General features: G+C 29.6%; 2 protein-coding genes and 1 pseudogene across 2 annotated transcripts in view; all 3 read left to right on the forward strand.

The window, feature by feature from the left end:
• Positions 1-4,735, forward strand: part of LOC102599793 (serine carboxypeptidase-like 40) — an 8,090-nt gene extending 3,355 nt beyond the window's left edge. The window contains exons 4-8 of the mRNA XM_006345333.2: positions 2,933-3,196; positions 3,283-3,401; positions 3,533-3,625; positions 4,205-4,310; positions 4,437-4,735. Of these exons, the coding sequence (XP_006345395.1) occupies positions 2,933-3,196; positions 3,283-3,401; positions 3,533-3,625; positions 4,205-4,310; positions 4,437-4,586 (732 nt within the window). The 3' untranslated portion in view covers positions 4,587-4,735. The remainder of the gene's footprint in view (positions 1-2,932; positions 3,197-3,282; positions 3,402-3,532; positions 3,626-4,204; positions 4,311-4,436) is intronic.
• A 7,783-nt stretch (positions 4,736-12,518) lies between these two features.
• Positions 12,519-15,860, forward strand: LOC102605613 (serine carboxypeptidase-like 40). The gene is made up of 8 exons (XM_015307837.1): positions 12,519-12,912; positions 13,173-13,280; positions 13,390-13,664; positions 14,457-14,733; positions 14,832-14,943; positions 15,041-15,133; positions 15,238-15,346; positions 15,636-15,860. Exons 1-8 carry the CDS (start codon positions 12,519-12,521, stop codon positions 15,831-15,833), a joined length of 1,566 nt encoding a protein of 521 aa, XP_015163323.1. The 3' UTR covers positions 15,834-15,860.
• Positions 15,861-17,013: 1,153 nt separating this feature from the next.
• LOC102605948 (serine carboxypeptidase-like 40) lies at positions 17,014-20,335 on the forward strand (annotated as a pseudogene).
• Positions 20,336-23,106: the final 2,771 nt, after the last annotated feature.

A 23,106-nucleotide genomic window follows, 5' to 3' on the forward strand; every position in this document is an offset into this window, starting at 1 on the left:
ATTAAAAAATAAAAAATAAATTAATAGGGTAAATATGTAATCTATCATTTTAATACATGTATAACTAATACCCACATAACTTATTCCACCTTCTACCCTGCATAACTTTATACATAGATTCCCTCATAAGTTATGTTGGTATTAATTATGTAGGACTACAAAAATGCAACCAAACACCGTATAAATTAATACATGAATAACTTTTATACAGCATTTAAATTCTTACCAACCAAACGTGGTATAAGTTATGCTGACTTTTATACCTAATACAAAACTTCTACCAAACACAGTAAAGCTAATGCAACTTTTTATACATGAATAAGATGTCTCTTATACAGTAACCAAACGACCCCTAAGGAAACAAATAAGATCTATATATGTTATTTCTTTAATAATTATGATGTCGAGTTAGTTTTTTACGTACCTCGATTAATTTTTTGAGATATGTCGAAAGATTATTACCTTTATGAAAAGATAATAATTATGTTCATCACAACTAAGACAGATGAAAAGAATCAACTAGTTTTTTTTTGTCCCCATTGAGAATTGAACCCGAGACATCATAATTCTCAACCACTTCATTGACTACTGTTTAAGCCACATCCTTAGGTGCTTGAATAATAAGCACTATAGTGCAAACTAGAAATGAATTAAGATTCTCGATTGCTTACAAAATAAATAGAGTAAAATAACTTCTTTTAAATCCGTGAGGTATAAAATTAAAATTCTCTTACAAAAAATCATATAAAACCTAAAAAACTAGTAGACAACTAGTAGACAACGTCTTCACATTTAATATCTATTAAAGAAAAAAAAAGCAGCTGTCAAAGACAGATGGATATATCAAATATAGAGTATTAGTTTTATAGAGTGTGATAGTGAAGTATGAATGACACCAATATATCTTTTTTCAAAATGTTTAGATACTAATAGTATGTTGCAGTTACTTATCACTTTGTTCTAAATCTTATGGGTCCTATTTTCAGAAGCTACTTGTAGAAAATAAAACAACGGTTGTGATTAAATCTTCACTCAATCATCATGCTCAATAGCGAATCAAGAATTGTTATTAAGGAGTATTAACGGCTGTAATAAAAATAAAATAATTATGAGTTTAGTAAGACAAGAGAACACACTACCTTTAAGACATTTTCATAACACATTAATCACTAGATTAAACCTTTAATTTGTGTTAAAAAGTGTCAATACTTGTATATAATATGTTTATTAAATCAAAATTTGACCTTTTTCGGCTGTTAAGAAATCAGCGAATCAGGTTGCTCATTGTCTTGCTAGAGCATCTTTTTCTATGTCTGATCCGATGGAGTGGGATACTAACCCTCCATCTCCCATTACCAATGTACTCATTTTCGATATGAATAATACATGATAAAAGAACCATTTAAAAAAAATAATCAAAATTTGACCTCTATATAAAATATAATTTTTCGACGAAAAAGTATCACTTGACACCCCTCGGATAAGGGTAGGTCCACCCCTGATCATGCCACATTTTATTCTTATTCTACTGCAAAGGTGGATGCAAAATTTCAACCGTAATTTATCTGAATTCAATATTTTTTTAGTAAAATGTAATTTATATATAAAAGTTCACCAAAGTAACATTAAATAAGAGATAAGACGAATTTATATTTTAAAAAAATATAATTCAATACCAATAAATTCAGAATTCACCTATATTACTGTTATTATTATCCTAACATGTTGCAATTAATTATGCACATGTAGTACTAAAAGAATTCGTAAAGTATTGTATGTCTTATAAGTTATATACCCTCTTTTTTTTCTTTTCTTTTTTGGAAATAAGTTATATATGCTTAATCTCAATTTATGTGACATATTTTCTGATTAGTCTATTCTAATTAAAGAAACTATAATGTAACATTTTTGTAATTATAAATAATTTAACTTAAATTTTTTTCTTTATTTTTAATAAAATAATTTATAACGACCACATAAATATTTAAATTTTTATTGTAGATCACGAATTCCAATTTCCAAAAGTTTTTTTTTAATCAAATGAATTGAAGAGTACATCCTCCCGACAAAAAATATGGGTCAGAGTGGATGAGCCGTCATATATATATAATATATATATATATATAATTTTCGTCAAAAAGATAAGTATATTATAATAGTCTCCTTGAAGTTTTCAAGAGTACGATATACTCCAACTTTTAATATTCTCTTTAAAATATCATTTACTCGTTAGTTATCATGTTTTTATGATTTTTTAACATAATTTTTAAATATTTAAAAGACGAAAAAAGAGAGTATAAATTATAGGAACCACATATTATAAGTACTAAATAATATCCTATCCCTTCTAGTTTTCTATTTATCAAAAATCCCTTAAAAATGATGTTTGCGAGATACATAACGTTGTGCACGGGATACATTAGGTTTAGGTTTGATACATTTCACATAGCATGATACATAGCATTGTGCACGGGATACATTAGGTTTGATACATTCCATATAGCGGGATACATAGCGTTGTGCACGGGATACATATCGTTGTGCACGGGATATATGCGGGATACATAGGTAAATAAGGGATTTTTGAGAATTTTGAAATAAGTAGGGATAAATGGATATTAAGGTAAGTAAAGGAGTGTAGTTAAGTAATTTGTCCCAAAAAGTTTTTACATAAATACCTTCGCTAAAAGCAGAAACGTGACCATGAGGTGCCTGCTTCTTGACTTCTCATTCTATTAATATTTAAAAAATTTAAAGCAACTTATGATATCCGGTCAATTTTCACATATTTTTCTATCTAAAAATATAAAATTAGCCAAGAAACATTTTGCAAGTTGGTTGCAGTGATTAATGATCATTATTAGTCCTAATTACTCAATATATTTTAATTATTAATCATTTATATATATACACACCTTGATTATGGGTGCAGATTGGTAATGCTGTGATTAATGATGAGACGGATACAAGAGGAATGTATGAATATTTTGCAAGTCATGCTTTAATTTCTGATGAAGTTGAAGCTGAAATTCAAAAGCAATGTAAGTTTACAATACCAGAAAGTGAAGAATCAGATGAGTGCAAAATGGCTGGAAGTATAGCAGATTATGATACTCATGGCCACATTGATATCTATGCCATATATGCTCCACTTTGCCACAATACCAATCTCACTTCCAAGCCCAAAAGACCTTCCGTAAGTCTCCAGACTTCACTTATAAAATTATATTGAATATATTATTTGTTCGTGATAATAGATATACCATATGTTATACAATGCAGTTAGTGATCGATCCATGTAGTGATTATTACACAACTGCCTATATGAATAGGCCTGATGTTCAAAAGGCTCTCCATGCTAATGTTACCAATATTAAATATTCTACTTGGCAACCTTGCAGGTATATTTTCTAATAATTTTAATTAGCCATTTTATAGTACTTTTATATAATTCCTATTAGTAATTAATTAATTTAATTAGCCTTTTTTAGGAGTTAATTAAATTGAACTTATGCTAAAATAATAATTTCAGTGACGTCCTAACAAATTGGACAGACAGTGCATCAACGATTATTCCTCTTCTCAAAGAGTTTATGGCAAATGATATTCGAGTGTGGATATTCAGGTGACCACTTAATTATCCTTCACTTACAATTTTATTTTTGTTCGACTTATGTATTTATTTAGTTTCATGATTATCAAGGATATAAACTTAGATAGAAGGGCCTGCTATTGTTATCTATCATTGTTTGTTGTTTAGATAACAATTATTATTATAGTTCTTGCTTTTGATATCTATCATCATCTGTTGTTTATTGTGTTTCAATTATCGCACTATTTTATTGTTCTTGTTCCTTTCTTGTAGAATTTGCATTGCTTTTCTTTTTAGTCGCTATGTTTTTCGACTGTTGCACTTGAGTCAAGAGTCTTTCGAAAACAACCTCACTACCTCCACAATGTAATGTTAAGGTCTGCGTACACTCTATCCTTCTTAGATCTCACTTGTGGATTTGATTGGATATGTTGTTATTGTTGGTATGGCAATTTAGGTGGTTGTTGTAACTTTCTTTGTTTTTGAATATAATTAGGGAATTTTGATACCAATTTGCTTAAATAAAACCAGTCTTTTTTTTCTCTGATAAAAAAAGCTTATTAATTGAAACATAGCTTTTTGAACTTTGTTATATTATTTCTGAAAATGCAGTGGTGATACTGATGGAAGGGTCCCTGTTACCTCAACCAAGAAATCTATTAAAATAATGAATCTTCCTATCAAAACTCCATGGCATCCTTGGTTCCTAAATGGAGAGGTAATAATATTACTAGACTCTAAATTAATTTCCATTTTATCACTTAATAGTACAATAATAATAATAATAATAATTCAATCTTATTTTAAAGTTCTTGTATTTGTTTTGTTGTATTTAAATTTATAGTTGGGTGGATCCACACAAGTATATAAAGGAGATATGACATTTGCTACAGTAAGAGGAGCAGGACATCAAGTTCCAGGTTATGAACCAGCTAGAGCCCTTTCACTTATCATGCATTTTCTTGATGGAACTGATCTACCTGAGTCTAAATGACATACATAATTATTATAAATAGGACTAGTAATTTTCTAGTCAATTATTAATTCCTCTTAAGATTTTTATTTATTTTATGCAATTAATTATGGATTAGGTGTAAACCAAACGTGGCATTCTTTCTTCTTTTTCTATTTGAGAAGTATTACTATTACAATAAATAAAATGAATGGTCAAGATGTGATGTGGTTTGGTTTTAATTTTGGTGGTTAAGGTTGTTTTATATTTGTGTATCTTCATGTATATATGTGTGTATCCACACACACACACACACACACACACACACACACACACACACACACACACACACACACACACACACACACACACACACACACACACACACACACACACACACACACACACACACACACACACACACACACACACACACACACACACACACACACACACACACACACACACACACACACACACACACACACACACACACACACACACACACACACACACACATATATATATATATATATATATAAGTGTATATTCCTTTGTATAGTCATGCATCTACCTGAATATCCATGGAAGTCTGTGTGATATACACTGATATATATAATTTACATGAAATATATACATGTTGTAGATGTTGTTTATTACTACAAATGTAACAGTAATATACATGGGGATATAAATTTTAGACAGTAATATACAGTAATTTTGGACGGTTTGTTTGGTTTTTGCACATACCGAACCTTTAAAGACCAAAACCGATAAACCGAAAACCGATAACAAATATCTTATAGGTTTGGTTATCGGTTTAGTATATTTAAAAACCAAAAACCGATAAACCGAACCGATAATACTTAAAACCGAACCAAACCGACCGATACACACCCCTACTCATTACCTATTCTCCAAAGGTGGCAAAGGATTATTGAACCTTATTAGAGCATAAGATCTTCCAATTTGTAAGATTGTTGACGGGAAAAGATTCTTCCTTCATGCATGTAAATACTTATTCATCCTTAACTAGAGGTTTCGGGTTCGAATATCCTTGCTTACAGAGTGTCCTTTGTTATCCTTTGTTATGGAGTGTTTTACTCCTCAATGTGGAACTTCTCTTCGAGCAATCCCTGGCCTTTGACGGGTAATTGAACTTTGTAATTCAATCAAAAAAGTAAAATATGGATCATTTGTTAATTAAACAATGAGAATACGTGCGTGCACCACATTTTTAATGAGGAATATATTCTTTCCAAGTTACAAAATTGAGGAATATAGTTGCCCATTTTCCTATATTTAGTATACACAAATTATACAAAAATGTGGGCATGAAGGATTGCAATGGGTGCGGACAAAAATATTTATAATGTGTATATATTTATATAGGATGAAAATATGTATCTACACTATGTATCACACATATACATATACACTATTTATAAACATTCAATTCTCTCATATTTTGTACACAGTATGCACTTAAGTGTGTGTATATAGTGAAAAATGCATGCATACAATGTATATACAACTTGACAACTTGTGATATATATATATATATATGTGATTATGATTAGTATAATCAATTTTGTGTCCATTCGATTGTTAATATTGTTAGTCGGGTGCCTAAATATGTAACTTATCCATAATTAGGATAAAATTATCAATTTTCTACAACTGAAAAATCAATTCCATATTTATATTTTGTCGGGTGTGAAAGAGTTTTTATATGTCTCATTTTTATGGAGATAAATATTATTGTCTTTGTTTTTATAGATGAAAGAGGACATTAATGTAAAAGGTATGATGAACTAATAAAAAAATACTCACTTCATTCACTTTTACTTGTAACACTTTGACTTGACACATCTATTAAGAAAATAATTATTGATATATGTATTTTACCAAACTATCCCTTTTAAATGATGTCTTGAAAAATGATTTGAAAAATAAGTATTTAATGCTGAGGTAAAACATGGAAAAAAATTATAATCTTTTCTTGATATGTCAAAAACTGACAAATAAAAATGAAAATTTAATTTAAAAATAAGTGACAAATAAAAGTGAACGGAGTCAGTATTTACAAATAAAAAAAGAGCTAGTCATACATAAGCAAGGAAATAATAGTATTAAGAAGGAAGATTTGCGGTGTGGGGGGCATTGAATGGTAAGAGTATTCCAATTGTCATAACAAAATGAAAGTTGTTCATTTCTTATTCTCCATTATATATATATATACTAGAAAGGGGAAGCCCGTGCTTTGCACGGGCCCAATCATCATTATTTGAAATTCGTAAGGTTTATTGAGGAACTTTCACATATAATCACTCAAAAATAGCCTAATTACTCTCCATAGCTATAGTTTGATAATTACAATTCATAGCTACATGTTATAGGGAGGAGAGAAGCGAGCGAGACTGGGAGAGAGAGGAGAGAGGCCATCGAGAGAGGGCAAAGAGTGGGAGATAGGTGAATTGTATATGTATATCGGTTAGATAATAGTATATTATACATATGTATTTGTATAAATGGCAAGCGAGATTGGGAGAGGGAGGAGAGAGGCGAGCAAGATTGGGAGAGGGAGGAGAGAGGCAAGTGAGATTGGGAGAGGGAGGAGAGAAGTGAGCAATATTGTGCAGAGAGTGGGAGAGAGGTGAATTATATGTATATCAGTTAGATAATTGTATATTATGCATTTGTATATATGGCAAGCGAGATTGGGAGAGGGAGGAGAGAGTCAAGCGAGATTGTGAGAGGGAGGAGAGAGGCGAGCGAGAGAGGACAAAGAAGTGAATTGTATATGTATATCGGTTAGATAGTTCACATAATTGTATATTACACATATATATTTGTATATTCTGGCGAATTATTACTATAGGCTAATTATACAAACTCAAAGTCAGCCCACATAATTAATGTATAATGTTAGTCGCGAATGATAATTATAGCAAATTATAACTATTATGAGTAATTAAGTAGTATAAATTTGCTTAACTGTGTAATTTTCCCATATTTATTTGTGATATATTTCACCGATATAATTTTAAGAATTAATTATAATATAATTAAAAATAAATAATAAAAATAAACATGATAAATATAAAATAGAAGTGAAGCCCATAAAATATTTTCATGACCCCATCTTATGAAGAATCTTAAAAAAGTAAGTTTACAATTGAAATTTTAAATGGATTCCACATTTTTTCATTGGATGAAGAAGAGGGAGCATACGACAGGTTTTTTCCATTTTCTAATTGGATGAAAAAGAGGCAGTATGTAGTTTGTTTTTTTTTTAAATTTTTAATAAAAGAGGCAGCCAAGGGGAATAAGCAGGCAGCACAAGCAGACGTGTTGACGGTCTGCTGCCTGCTATTCCCCTTTATTAGATAGTAAATATCTAGATATTAATCTTTAATAGTCAGGATCGTCGAACTCATATGTAATCATTTAAAATTTATTAAATATAAATTTATAAAATAATTCGAATTATATTAAATTCATGAATATGTTAGTCCAAATAAATATTATGAATTAATATAATTGAGTTAATTATTTAAATCCAATAAATATGGATTTAATTAAAGTCTAAACTAAGTGATTTGGACTACAATAGATGAGCCCAATTCGCTAAGCCCAATTTCATTTCATCCTAGATGTCCATTTTTGGTGCCACATGACAAATGATGTGGCATGCCAAGTCAAACAAGAAGCCAAATGATGTGGCATGCCAAGTCAAACAAGAAGCCAATAGGATCATGACATGTGTCAAAAATGAAAAGCCTACTCCATAAAGCCATATGCCATGTCACTTAAATTTGATTGGCCGAAGGAATCCTGTTCCAATCACAACTCCTCTATTCTAAAACTATAAATAGGGGTCCTCATAATTCAGAAACGAGACCGAAAATTCTAAACAAGAAGCTAGAGAAAAGCCCATGGTACAAACGCCATAGATTTCTCTATAAGCTACAAGTTTAAGAATTGAAACAAGTTTAAGAATTCAAGCATTCAAGTTCAACAACGATCAAGATCAAGATCATTAGATTCAAGAACAAGCTCGAAACCCTTGAATTCAAAGAAGAGTCAAGATCAAGATAAAGTTTAAGTTCAAGTTCATCGAAGATTCAAGAACAAACTTTAAAACCCTTGAATCCAAGATCAAGTTCAAGACAAATTCAAGAGCCGTGAATTATATCTGAAAAAACGAATTCAGAGGAATCATAAAGATTGTAACATTCACACTTTAAATCAATAAATACGATTGTTGCGATATTTAAAGCATTTGGATGAAAACAAATGAGTAGTGCGTGAGAATAGAAAACAACTTTTAAAAAGAATTTTTTTTTTTAATTTTAAAAAATTTAAAGAGTAGTATGTGCTAATTAATGATATACCTAAATATATAATCTATATATTATAATAAAGCTGAATATGAAAACGGTGATGTGACGCTCCCATTCTTATTTATCTTTTTTTGTGATTTTATTGGCATTTTTCTCTTATTTCTTTCAATTATTTTATTTTCTTACCTCTTCAATTACATAAATTTTACTCTTAATAAATATTAATAAATTTCATAACTCCTAACCTTTCATATTCATAACCCTCAAATAATTTAATATACAAATCTATGACATCTCAAAACCACACTTATAACCTTTCATATTTTTTACATTTTTTCTTATTCTTCATCTTTTATCTCTTTTATTGGTTAATTTTTTGTTCTTCTTTGATCTGATTTTGCAGGATGAAGATTGTTAGATATCTCTGTGCAGTTCGATTTTACAAGGGAAACTATTTGATGTGCCTAATATGGTTATCACTTTTTCTCTGTTGCAATTATATTCAATATTATTATTTTTGAATTCATGATAATATGAATCACATTTTTTTTTTAGTAAAAAAAACTAATTTGATTTTTTTCTCTTTGCTTCTCTTTGTAGTTTATAGAGATTTTTTTTTTCTTCTTTTTGTAGTTTTTGGAACATTATGTAATGTTGATAACAACATCCTTCCTTTATCTTTAACTCATAATTAAATATTCTTTAAAGTTTTTATTTGATTAGTTAACTTCATTTTATTTTTATTTTTTTGTTGTTGTATGGTTAACTTATTTTATTTTCATGTCAGGATATTTTTGAAAATAGAAGCTGGAAAAAAAATCAACACATACATGTATGCTACTCAATAAAGCATGTATATATAATTTTGTAGTCATGTAAATCAACTTTTAATAACTATTATGATAGAACATGAGAATGTAAAGTTAATTCATAATTTTTATAATGTCTGAACCGACTGATGTTGAAGAATCAGCGGATGAGTTGTGGTTAGGGGTGAAATGTCACTTGAACCCAGAGCTAGCTGGTTCTCCCCGAAATGCATTGAGGCGCAACAATTGATTGGACATCTAGAGGTAACGCACTGTTTCGGTGCGGGCCGCGGAGTGGTACCAAATCAAGATTGTATAATTTATAAAAAAATGTTTATTGATATGGAACTTTGTAGTCTTTATTTATTTAGTTTTTTTATAATTAATATTAGAAGTGCTCAAGAGATTTTCAAAGATCACTATTACAATCTGTTTGGTCAGAAATTGAAATACAAAAGTATTTGTTTAGGATAAAAATGATTTAGTAGAGTTGTTCTCTCTCAATCTATTTTCTTTACCAACATAAGAATTATCTAGATAAAAGAAAAGTGGTGTAGCACATCTCTTTGGCCAATAATCTTATTTATCTTTTGATTTTCTCTTTTTTTTTTGACAATTTTTTTGTTTATTTATTTCTTATTTTTGTACAAAAATGAATGTATCAATTACTACTCCTTCATTGATTCATAATTTTTAATATAAAAATTCAAGTATCTTTATGTTTTGTACTTTAATGACTTTTGATGATCACAACTCCGAAATTATATTAATAATCATATTCATAATATCATTTGATATTTCATATTGTTGTCCTATAAATAGGCGCATTATAAAAATATTTATAAAAAAATGATCAAATTTATATGTATAGTAAAATTAGGAATTATATATATATACAAAATAAAAAAAAATAAAAAAAACTAAAAAAATAATTTCCTTTAACTCTCTTTCTTTTTTTTTTTGAGAAAAACTTTAAATTTCATAATTTAATTTTCTCAATAACAAATTTTTCTTTAAATTTCATAATTTCATTTTCTCAATAACAAATTTTTGTTAAAAGTGTTTAAAAAATATCATATATATAAATTAATTTTCTTCTTAACAACATAAATGGAGTGAAAATAAGGATAATAAGAGTAATATTTTTTTCTTTTTTCTTTTTAGCATAATAAATGTGAATATATGATTAATGTATATTAAATTTATTATTATTGAAAGCAAATAAAAGTTTCTTTTATTTTTTCTACATTAAAGAAGGTGTTATCCTTTGTACAGTTATTACTCCAATTTATTTATAATAATTACCACGATAATATTATAATAGAAGATTGAGAAAGAACAACCTTTTAACTTTTCATATCAACATTTATATTTTCAACTTTTTTATTAGTATGAAAATTTATTTTTAGCAATTTTTCTGAATAAGTAATATTGAAGTCGTATTTTAATTTGTGCTTCTCTCTTTTATTATATTATTTATTAAAACATTTATCAAATAGTGAAATTAATTATTTTAAAATATATTTAAGTTTTTCTTATAACCTTGCGAAGCACGGACAAGTACACTAGTTAATAATTGACACTAAACAATTCAGTAGATAAATGGTGATGTGTGCCTGTGTGGTACCTTCCTTAGATAACAAATCTATTTATGTTTTTTCAAAATAATTCCCCTCTTTTTCACTTACTTTATTTTAAAGACTCACCCACCTCTGACCCCACCCCACCCAAATATGGTTACTAATTATTATTTGTATGTATCATAATTGAAGCGAAATTAACTAACTATAGCAATAGCCTCAAATATTAAATAACATTTACTTCTATTTACTGTCACTAATAAATACTAGAGTATCATAATTTTAATAACTAATAACACTATTCTCTTTATTCCATATTAATTGAATTTTTTGGGCATTTTTTCACTGTTCAATATTTGCAATTTTCTTTAATGAAGTTTGATATTTTTTAGAAGATAAATTGCACTACTTATAAAGTTATATTTAATTTCACAAAACACAATAGTGCAAATATGTCCTTAAATATTTTTCTTAATAAGTATGCATTACCTTACAAATTCAGTTAATTTGAAACCGAGAGAATATTGTTTATGAGCAATATTTAAATAGGAAGGGCACGTTACATAGTATTTTCCATTCAGTTAAAAAGGGCTGATTATTAACGTTTTATATTTTCTTCATTTTTATTCTTAGACTTTGATTTATAATTATAATTTGTAATTTCTTTCGACTTATTAGGACCAAGATATAGCAATCGGTATATGCTTTATCTTTTACTTCATAAACTTGGAAACAAGATCCCCATCATCATCACCAATATAATTGGGAGTTTATTTCCCATTAAAAAATATAGTTGTAGTGTAATAAATACTAGATCGCAGATCTTCAATGATTGAACGTGTAATACATGGATGGTACACATTATTTCTTTTTAATTAATTAAATATCATATCCACATATTCCATCACCGTTCCATATTAGTCAACCATTTTCCATTTTGCATGGTGCTTAAAAATTTATAAATAGGGAGATAATTTTTACTAATTCACCCCTTTAATTTATTTTTTTTGGAAATTTTACAAATTTTAAAAATTATGAACACTTTAAAAAAGAATTACTTGCCAGAGTAATATGTAAAAAAATTAATTAATGTTTTCTTAATTTAATAAGGTGAACGACTAATATGGACTATTTTTAATATAGTAATCAACTAATATGGAACGGAATGAGTACCAAATGGTATTTATCACACAGAATCATCAATTCATTTATCTATTTTCATTCCAAAATTCAAAAGAAATGGAAAAAATCATTTTCTTCCTCCTTCTAACCCTCTTTCTTTCACAAATTGTGGTAGCTTCAAGTCATGAATTAAAGAGGCATAGTCATGGTGTTGGTAAACTTTACTTAAACAAATTATTGAAAAAAGATTCAACCATTGATAATAATAGTAGTAGTAGCAATTTTAGTTCAACCATTGATTATTTAGAATTGGATATATTTGTTCTTTCTCAAAAAGGGTTGAAAGATAAAGATCAAATCAAGAAATTGCCAGGTCAACCATTTGTCAAATTCAAACAATATGGTGGATATGTTACAGTCAACAAATCTGCTGGTCGTGCCTTGTTTTATTATTTTGTTGAAGCTCATGAAAATTTCAAGTCATTGCCCCTTCTCTTATGGCTTAATGGAGGTACACAAATTTACTTTGATTTGTTGATCATAGTTTTTATTGAACTACATATCGAGACAAATCTAGGGCAGGTTCTATGAATTCAACTGAACTTATTGTATTTGGCTCAAACTATGTTTGTATGAAACATTTAAAATGTATACACATATAATCAAGATTAAATTCATCCTGATCCTGTTAAGTTGAATTTTAGATTTGCCTCTGACGATAGACTTGTAGTTTTACAATAAATGTCTTGAATTGTGTTGTGTGTATGGTAGGTCCTGGTTGCTCTTCACTTGCCTATGGAGCCATGGAGGAAATTGGACCATTTAGAATTCATAAAGATGGAAAGACATTGTATAGGAATAACTACTCATGGAATCAAGGTAATTATTGATTAATTAATTAATTCTTCTCTTTTATACTTTGTTTTGCTTATTTGAATTGAGAAAATTGACCTCAACTTAATTTGAATTATGTATTTTCTATTTATAGCGGCAAATTTATTATTTTTGGAGTCTCCCGCTGGTGTTGGATTTTCATATTCAAATATAAGTTCTGAAGTCAAATCAAATGGAGATAGAAATACGGCTATTGACAATATTATATTCTTATTGAATTGGATTCAAAGGTTTCCGGAGTACAAGAATAGAGATTTTTACATTGCTGGCGAGAGCTATGCAGGGCATTTCGTACCTCAATTGGCAGAAATAATTCTTCAGCATAACAAACTTGCCAAGAAGAATCTTATTAATCTAAAGGGGATCATGGTAAAGTAATTATATACTTTACTTTTCTCACCCTTCAATTTATAATTGGATTTTAGTGCTTCTTTTTTTAAAAAAAATAAGGGAAAAAGGTCTGAAATATATCTGAACTTTGATCGAAATTGCTGTAACAATATCGAACTTTGGAAATATTGCATCATTATAAATAGTAACGTGTCCATGTGAGCAGATATATACCTTTAAAATATACTATTAAATAGTGCAAGGGGGTAAAAGGCCTCCATAAAATTTGGTATCGTAACAACAATTTCAGCCAAAGTTGGAATATTTTTCAGATCCTTTTCCCTTTAAATAACTATGGTGTCTGTGTCAACTTATAGCACCTCGACTATTTCAATAACCTTGCCTATTAAAATTTACCATAATTTACATCCATTTTGTAAATCGTTATTAGACCACTTTCTTTGACGGGGAATTTCTGGCTATTATGATTTTTATCAATTTCATTAATCACCAGCCACACTATAGTTTTAAATTGGGCTATTTTTTCAATTAACTAGTTGTCCCCTTTTAAATCCACATAAATGTTTTGTGGACCAATGATTATTTTGTGTGGATTGATATTGTTATTATTATAAATAAAAACTTTATGATTTGACATAAACACAGTACACAAAGAAGTTAAGGAAATTCAACATTTGTTATATATATATACTGTGTATATTTCTAATCAAGATAGCCTGAATGAACCCTAACTCCGCCTTTTCCCTCACACAGCTCAATTAAAAATGTTCAATAATATTTGATAGTTTTGTTTTTATGTTTTTTTTGCAGATTGGAAACGCAGTGATAAATTTTGAGACAGACGAAAAAGGAATGTATGAGTACCATGCAAGTCATGGCTTGATACCAGATGAAATTTTCGAGCAAATCGACAGATACTGTAATTTCTCAGACAAGGCCCTTCCTCAACCACACCAATGCGATAACGCCATTGATATAGCTATAGCAGATACCGATCCCATCGATCTTTACAACATATATGCCCCGTTATGCCCTAAATCCGATGACCTCAGTACAACTTATTATACGTCAAACAAAAATTCAGTAAGTTCTGGATTTCTCGAAAACTCGTGGTCAATTAGATTAAATTTTTGACACTTAAAATTCATAATGTATGTATTTAGATTAATTATGGAATGCAGCAAGAGATCGATCCATGTAGTGATGATTATTTAATTGCTTATATGAATCGTCCTGATGTTCAAAAGGCTCTTCATGCCAATGTCACCAAAATTAAGTATAATTGGCAACCATGCAGGTATTTTCGATGTATAATTTTTTTATTTAGTCGTATGCAAGTGTATAGTTCATGTATAATCTATGTATAACTAATGTGTACACTAATTAAATTGCAGTGAAGTAATTGAAAGTTGGAAAGATAGTCCATTATCAATAGTTCCTGTTATCAAAAAAGTTATGGCTAATGGAATAAGAGTATGGATATTCAGGTGAACAATTTTAAACTCTTCAAACCGTGTTTTTGTTATTTATTGTAATTTTATTATTCAATTTAATGGTTTTAATTTGTTTTTTCGATTTGAAACAAATGCAGCGGGGACACTGATGGAATAGTACCAGTAACTTCTACTAAAAAATCTATTAAGAAGATGAAGCTTCGCGTTGAAACGCCATGGTATCCCTGGTTCCACAAGGATTATGAGGTTCGTGTACTAGTTAGTTATATATATCGTCAGTATAAAGAATTTTTAAATCTATCAAGTCATTTATATGATATTTACGCGTAAATTTTCTTTAAATATGAAATTTGTAATATTGAATATATTATTTAATTGACAAACTTGGAGAGTACTTAATTCAACAAATAAAATGTCCACAATGTTACAAGACTCTAAATTTGCATTGAGAAGACCATCTTTATTATTCCTGATCAGTACTAACTTTTTTCGAATTTTGAGAATCAAATAATTTTTTCATGTATCGTTTAAATAGGTTGGTGGATACGCACAAGTATATAGAGGAAATTTGACATTTGCAACAGTGAGAGGAGCAGGACATCAAGTGCCAAGTTATGAGCCTGCTAGAGCTTTTACATTGGCTAAGCACTTCCTTGCAGGAACACAACTCCCTAATTCTACAACACATAAAATAATATACCTGACTCAAAACATTCCAATGCAAAGAAAATAAGTTACATATTTGGTGGCCATTATTTTAGTCGGCGGTATTATAGTAATTTAATATTTCATACTTTTAAGATAGTATATTTAGAAATAAAAAATAACCCTTTTATTTATAGTCGGGTACTATGAACATGTGGTTATAGTGTCTTATCAATTCATTCATATTACTACTTTTTTTTATAACAACTATAAAAGATTACCATTACCATCGAAACCAGTACAAATAAAGAGCACCTATACCTGATAACATGGATTAGGCCTCCTACAAAGCTAAAAACTTAGTATTACAAAGTAAAAGTCTGACAAAACTCCTACAATTCCATGATTTTTGAACTACTAAGTAATTGTAATCTCTCAATAATCTTCTTTTTGGTCTGTGTTCCTGCCTCCTTTTGTATGTACAGTCAGCTTGCCTTTGAACTTTTTCCAATTCCTGGCTCTCCATATGTGATATAAGATTGCTCCACTAGTGATGGAATATTTCCCAGTTTGTGTGAGTATGTATCTTCCTAGGTTATACCAACCCTGTATTTGGATCTTGATTGCATTTAGATTCTTTCAATACTAGCTACAATCTGCAGGTGTTCTATTATAATTATAATTTGTAATTTCTTTCGACTTATTAGGACCAAGATATAGCAATCGGTATATGCTTTATCTTTTACTTCATAAACTTGGAAACAAGATCCCCATCATCATCACCAATATAATTGGGAGTTTATTTCCCATTAAAAAATATAGTTGTAGTGTAATAAATACTAGATCGCAGATCTTCAATGATTGAACGTGTAATACATGGATGGTACACATTATTTCTTTTTAATTAATTAAATATCATATCCACATATTCCATCACCGTTCCATATTAGTCAACCATTTTCCATTTTGCATGGTGCTTAAAAATTTATAAATAGGGAGATAATTTTTACTAATTCACCCCTTTAATTTATTTTTTTTGGAAATTTTACAAATTTTAAAAATTATGAACACTTTAAAAAAGAATTACTTGCCAGAGTAATATGTAAAAAAATTAATTAATGTTTTCTTAATTTAATAAGGTGAACGACTAATATGGACTATTTTTAATATAGTAATCAACTAATATGGAACGGAATGAGTACCAAATGGTATTTATCACACAGAATCATCAATTCATTTATCTATTTTCATTCCAAAATTCAAAAGAAATGGAAAAAATCATTTTCTTCCTCCTTCTAACCCTCTTTCTTTCACAAATTGTGGTAGCTTCAAGTCATGAATTAAAGAGGCATAGTCATGGTGTTGGTAAACTTTACTTAAACAAATTATTGAAAAAAGATTCAACCATTGATAATAATAGTAGTAGTAGCAATTTTAGTTCAACCATTGATTATTTAGAATTGGATATATTTGTTCTTTCTCAAAAAGGGTTGAAAGATAAAGATCAAATCAAGAAATTGCCAGGTCAACCATTTGTCAAATTCAAACAATATGGTGGATATGTTACAGTCAACAAATCTGCTGGTCGTGCCTTGTTTTATTATTTTGTTGAAGCTCATGAAAATTTCAAGTCATTGCCCCTTCTCTTATGGCTTAATGGAGGTACACAAATTTACTTTGATTTGTTGATCATAGTTTTTATTGAACTACATATCGAGACAAATCTAGGGCAGGTTCTATGAATTCAACTGAACTTATTGTATTTGGCTCAAACTATGTTTGTATGAAACATTTAAAATGTATACACATATAATCAAGATTAAATTCATCCTGATCCTGTTAAGTTGAATTTTAGATTTGCCTCTGACGATAGACTTGTAGTTTTACAATAAATGTCTTGAATTGTGTTGTGTGTATGGTAGGTCCTGGTTGCTCTTCACTTGCCTATGGAGCCATGGAGGAAATTGGACCATTTAGAATTCATAAAGATGGAAAGACATTGTATAGGAATAACTACTCATGGAATCAAGGTAATTATTGATTAATTAATTAATTCTTCTCTTTTATACTTTGTTTTGCTTATTTGAATTGAGAAAATTGACCTCAACTTAATTTGAATTATGTATTTTCTATTTATAGCGGCAAATTTATTATTTTTGGAGTCTCCCGCTGGTGTTGGATTTTCATATTCAAATATAAGTTCTGAAGTCAAATCAAATGGAGATAGAAATACGGCTATTGACAATATTATATTCTTATTGAATTGGATTCAAAGGTTTCCGGAGTACAAGAATAGAGATTTTTACATTGCTGGCGAGAGCTATGCAGGGCATTTCGTACCTCAATTGGCAGAAATAATTCTTCAGCATAACAAACTTGCCAAGAAGAATCTTATTAATCTAAAGGGGATCATGGTAAAGTAATTATATACTTTACTTTTCTCACCCTTCAATTTATAATTGGATTTTAGTGCTTCTTTTTTTAAAAAAAATAAGGGAAAAAGGTCTGAAATATATCTGAACTTTGATCGAAATTGCTGTAACAATATCGAACTTTGGAAATATTGCATCATTATAAATAGTAACGTGTCCATGTGAGCAGATATATACCTTTAAAATATACTATTAAATAGTGCAAGGGGGTAAAAGGCCTCCATAAAATTTGGTATCGTAACAACAATTTCAGCCAAAGTTGGAATATTTTTCAGATCCTTTTCCCTTTAAATAACTATGGTGTCTGTGTCAACTTATAGCACCTCGACTATTTCAATAACCTTGCCTATTAAAATTTACCATAATTTACATCCATTTTGTAAATCGTTATTAGACCACTTTCTTTGACGGGGAATTTCTGGCTATTATGATTTTTATCAATTTCATTAATCACCAGCCACACTATAGTTTTAAATTGGGCTATTTTTTCAATTAACTAGTTGTCCCCTTTTAAATCCACATAAATGTTTTGTGGACCAATGATTATTTTGTGTGGATTGATATTGTTATTATTATAAATAAAAACTTTATGATTTGACATAAACACAGTACACAAAGAAGTTAAGGAAATTCAACATTTGTTATATATATATACTGTGTATATTTCTAATCAAGATAGCCTGAATGAACCCTAACTCCGCCTTTTCCCTCACACAGCTCAATTAAAAATGTTCAATAATATTTGATAGTTTTGTTTTTATGTTTTTTTTGCAGATTGGAAACGCAGTGATAAATTTTGAGACAGACGAAAAAGGAATGTATGAGTACCATGCAAGTCATGGCTTGATACCAGATGAAATTTTCGAGCAAATCGACAGATACTGTAATTTCTCAGACAAGGCCCTTCCTCAACCACACCAATGCGATAACGCCATTGATATAGCTATAGCAGATACCGATCCCATCGATCTTTACAACATATATGCCCCGTTATGCCCTAAATCCGATGACCTCAGTACAACTTATTATACGTCAAACAAAAATTCAGTAAGTTCTGGATTTCTCGAAAACTCGTGGTCAATTAGATTAAATTTTTGACACTTAAAATTCATAATGTATGTATTTAGATTAATTATGGAATGCAGCAAGAGATCGATCCATGTAGTGATGATTATTTAATTGCTTATATGAATCGTCCTGATGTTCAAAAGGCTCTTCATGCCAATGTCACCAAAATTAAGTATAATTGGCAACCATGCAGGTATTTTCGATGTATAATTTTTTTATTTAGTCGTATGCAAGTGTATAGTTCATGTATAATCTATGTATAACTAATGTGTACACTAATTAAATTGCAGTGAAGTAATTGAAAGTTGGAAAGATAGTCCATTATCAATAGTTCCTGTTATCAAAAAAGTTATGGCTAATGGAATAAGAGTATGGATATTCAGGTGAACAATTTTAAACTCTTCAAACCGTGTTTTTGTTATTTATTGTAATTTTATTATTCAATTTAATGGTTTTAATTTGTTTTTTCGATTTGAAACAAATGCAGCGGGGACACTGATGGAATAGTACCAGTAACTTCTACTAAAAAATCTATTAAGAAGATGAAGCTTCGCGTTGAAACGCCATGGTATCCCTGGTTCCACAAGGATTATGAGGTTCGTGTACTAGTTAGTTATATATATCGTCAGTATAAAGAATTTTTAAATCTATCAAGTCATTTATATGATATTTACGCGTAAATTTTCTTTAAATATGAAATTTGTAATATTGAATATATTATTTAATTGACAAACTTGGAGAGTACTTAATTCAACAAATAAAATGTCCACAATGTTACAAGACTCTAAATTTGCATTGAGAAGACCATCTTTATTATTCCTGATCAGTACTAACTTTTTTCGAATTTTGAGAATCAAATAATTTTTTCATGTATCGTTTAAATAGGTTGGTGGATACGCACAAGTATATAGATTATAGAGGAAACTTGACATTTGCAACAGTGAGTGGAGCAGGACATCAAGTGCCAAGTTATCAACCTGCTAGAGCTTTTACATTGGCTAAGCACTTCCTTGCAGGAACACTGCTCCCTAATTCTACAACACATAAAATAATATACCTGACTCAAAACATTCCAATGCAAAGAAAATAAGTTACATATTTGGTGGCCATTATTTTAGTCGGCGGTATTATAGTAATTTAATATTTAAGCTATGGATTCACTATATAAAAAATGATTTTTAGCGACAATTAGTTAACGGTAAAAACTCAATTGCCGCTAAATATATATTTTTAATGGTAATTAGCACTTTTTGTATATGTCTCTAAAGTTTTAAGCGACATTTGATCTAATGACACTTATGTTCGAGTGTGCATTATTAGTTTTACTGTTGGATTAGCTTACTATTTCATTGAAATGTTAGTTCATCAGTTAGTTGTAATGTGAGCTGGCAATATGGTTAGTTGAGTTAGTTAGATGAGTCATTTTGGTGTGATCCTTCTAGATTGTTCTTCTCATCTATAAAGCCTTGTATCTTCATCATCTGTAGCTGGTTCAATATGAAATAAAAATTCTTCTCCCTCTTTTCTATCTCCATTTCTTCTCATTCATCAATGGCTAAAGGATCATGGATTATCTTCATCATCTGTAGCTGGTTTTGTGTATGAGAATTTAGAATTTTTGAATTGAAGTACTCAAATATTATTCAATTTTGATAATTGAGTCACAAAATGATGTATTCTTTCATATAATTAAGATTTTCAATTAAGGCTATTTATTGATCGGTTCAATTTGATAATTGAACTTCTCTTTTATATATTCTGTATTAAGAAATTTAACTCTAGAGTAATTTGAATTCGTGTAGCATATACATAATTTTTATGAATATTTTATATATGTCCATATCTAATCTGATGGTGTACATTTTTCATTGCATATATTTTTTTCAAAATAAGTGAAATGATCTCTTCACATACCCTATCCCCTCTCCTTTCCACAACAGGGGAAATAGCTATTATTGTCTTTATAACAGTGTTAAATTAATGAGGTGCAACCGGAGGATGACGAAGAAGGTGGGGGGAGGAAGAAGAAAGGGTTGAAATTAATAGGTGGGAAGCATAAAGATGAAGAGTCATACTATCAGAGAACTTGAATTAATTAATTAAATGACAACAAAGAAAATTTTGGAGGGAATAGGGAGAAAAGAGAGAAACAACCGGACTTGGAGGGAATAAGGAGAAAGGGAAAAAATAATAGGATTATTTTTAATTGATATAATAATATATTTATTATCTAAATCATGATTAGAGATATATTTTAATTAATTAAATCTTAGCCATTAAATCTAATCTATGTCATATGTTATTAATCAAAACTAGAACTTGAAATGAAGACAAGGGAAATGGAGAGGATCGGAGTCGGATCCTTGAAAGTTGTCATAAAATACAATTGAAAGTCATCTACATCTACGTCATCTTTTTGGGTTTGGTAAATTGAATAAACATTTGACATTCTTATTGATTTTTTTTTAACGTTATAAGACACTTGATCTTTTTTCGTTACAAAAACTTACAATACTTCTAAAATAATTTGGCATATATTGTAATATTTTGATTAATTAATATTTATTTGTCTTTTATAGATATTCATCTGAAACTTCTCTATACGGTGATTTCCAGACGATAGAAAGATTGTCTGATCAGTTGATGACTATAACTTTTACTCAAAGAAAATAATGAATACAAATATGCTTATGCACAAATAGTGCTTTGACAATATACTCTTTCGGCGGTATTTATTTTGCTAATATTAAGGTAGTTTTGTTAGAATTTTTATTACAATTAATTGATTTATAACTTTTAAATCGGTGCTTTCCTTTTCTTTTACTAGGGAACTTTTGCCTATTTTTTTGGACTTATTCTGGATTTTTTCAAAAAACATTGTGTCACGATCCAGACTGTCGTGATTGGCACCCACACTAACTCTCCGGTGGGAGAACCACTACTACAACTCAAACCAAGCAACTAAACCAAAACCAAGGCATTTTAAGTATACGAAAGTAGGAAAATACTAAGGAAAGAAATAGAGTTCCCATAAACTCTAACAAAAGTCAAACAATAATAAACTAACAATGCGGAAGTAATGCCTAGAACCTGAAAGTCAATGTACCAAAACATCTAACAATGAACCAAGTCTAAACAAGAAGGGATACAACCCCAACTAGTGTACTAATAACTAATAGAACGGTCTAAGTCCGAAATGTGGACATAAACGAAAGGAGAACTCATGGCAGCCCGGAAGAATTGGCTCACCCTTGAATCCGAAGCGACGATCACTCATCTTTTAAGCGAGGTCTGTCAGTAGCCGCTTGAAGATGCCATGTACTCAACAAAATAAGAGCAAGTACAGTATCAGTACACAACCACAATGTACTGGTAGGATCACACAGCTATCCCACTAAGTGCAACATAAGCAAGTCAATACAACATTATAAACACATGCATATATCGAACATACACAATATGAACGTGGCAATCGATCCAAGTTAGTTATACCGGAACGTGGCAACCGATGGCAATTCACTACACCATAATCACAATCACAAGTATATCCTCAAGATCATACAATTAAGTCATGATTTCATGGTAACCATTATTCATCTATCTCATTTTACAACAAGTGTGATCAATAATGCGACATTCATATACATACATGCATCATAATGAAGCAAGAACAAACATACATCACACAATCATAGAATCACAACCATCACCTACCTCGAAACAAGCTTGAAACCCTAAGAAACTTGATCCTTCCCTTTCCGGATTCGTTCCGCTTGTTCTTGGCCTATAAACAATCAATATAATACGGGAATCAATAAACAATCACTAATTACCCGAATTACTAACAATTCTATGAACCCT

This window comes from Solanum tuberosum, unplaced genomic scaffold, assembly GCF_000226075.1.
Source record: "Solanum tuberosum cultivar DM 1-3 516 R44 unplaced genomic scaffold, SolTub_3.0 scf00068, whole genome shotgun sequence".
NCBI classification, from domain to species: Eukaryota; Viridiplantae; Streptophyta; class Magnoliopsida; order Solanales; family Solanaceae; genus Solanum; species Solanum tuberosum.

Coding starts and splice junctions, on each gene's coding strand:
- LOC102605613 (XM_015307837.1), top strand. CDS start 12,519: ATGGAAAAAATCATTTTCTTCCTCCTTCTAACCCTCTTTCTTTCACAA. Junction 14,734..14,831: donor GTCAAACAAAAATTCAGTAA/GTTCTGGATTTC, acceptor GAATGCAGCAAG/AGATCGATCCATGTAGTGAT. Junction 15,347..15,635: donor GGTTCCACAAGGATTATGAG/GTTCGTGTACTA, acceptor TCGTTTAAATAG/GTTGGTGGATACGCACAAGT.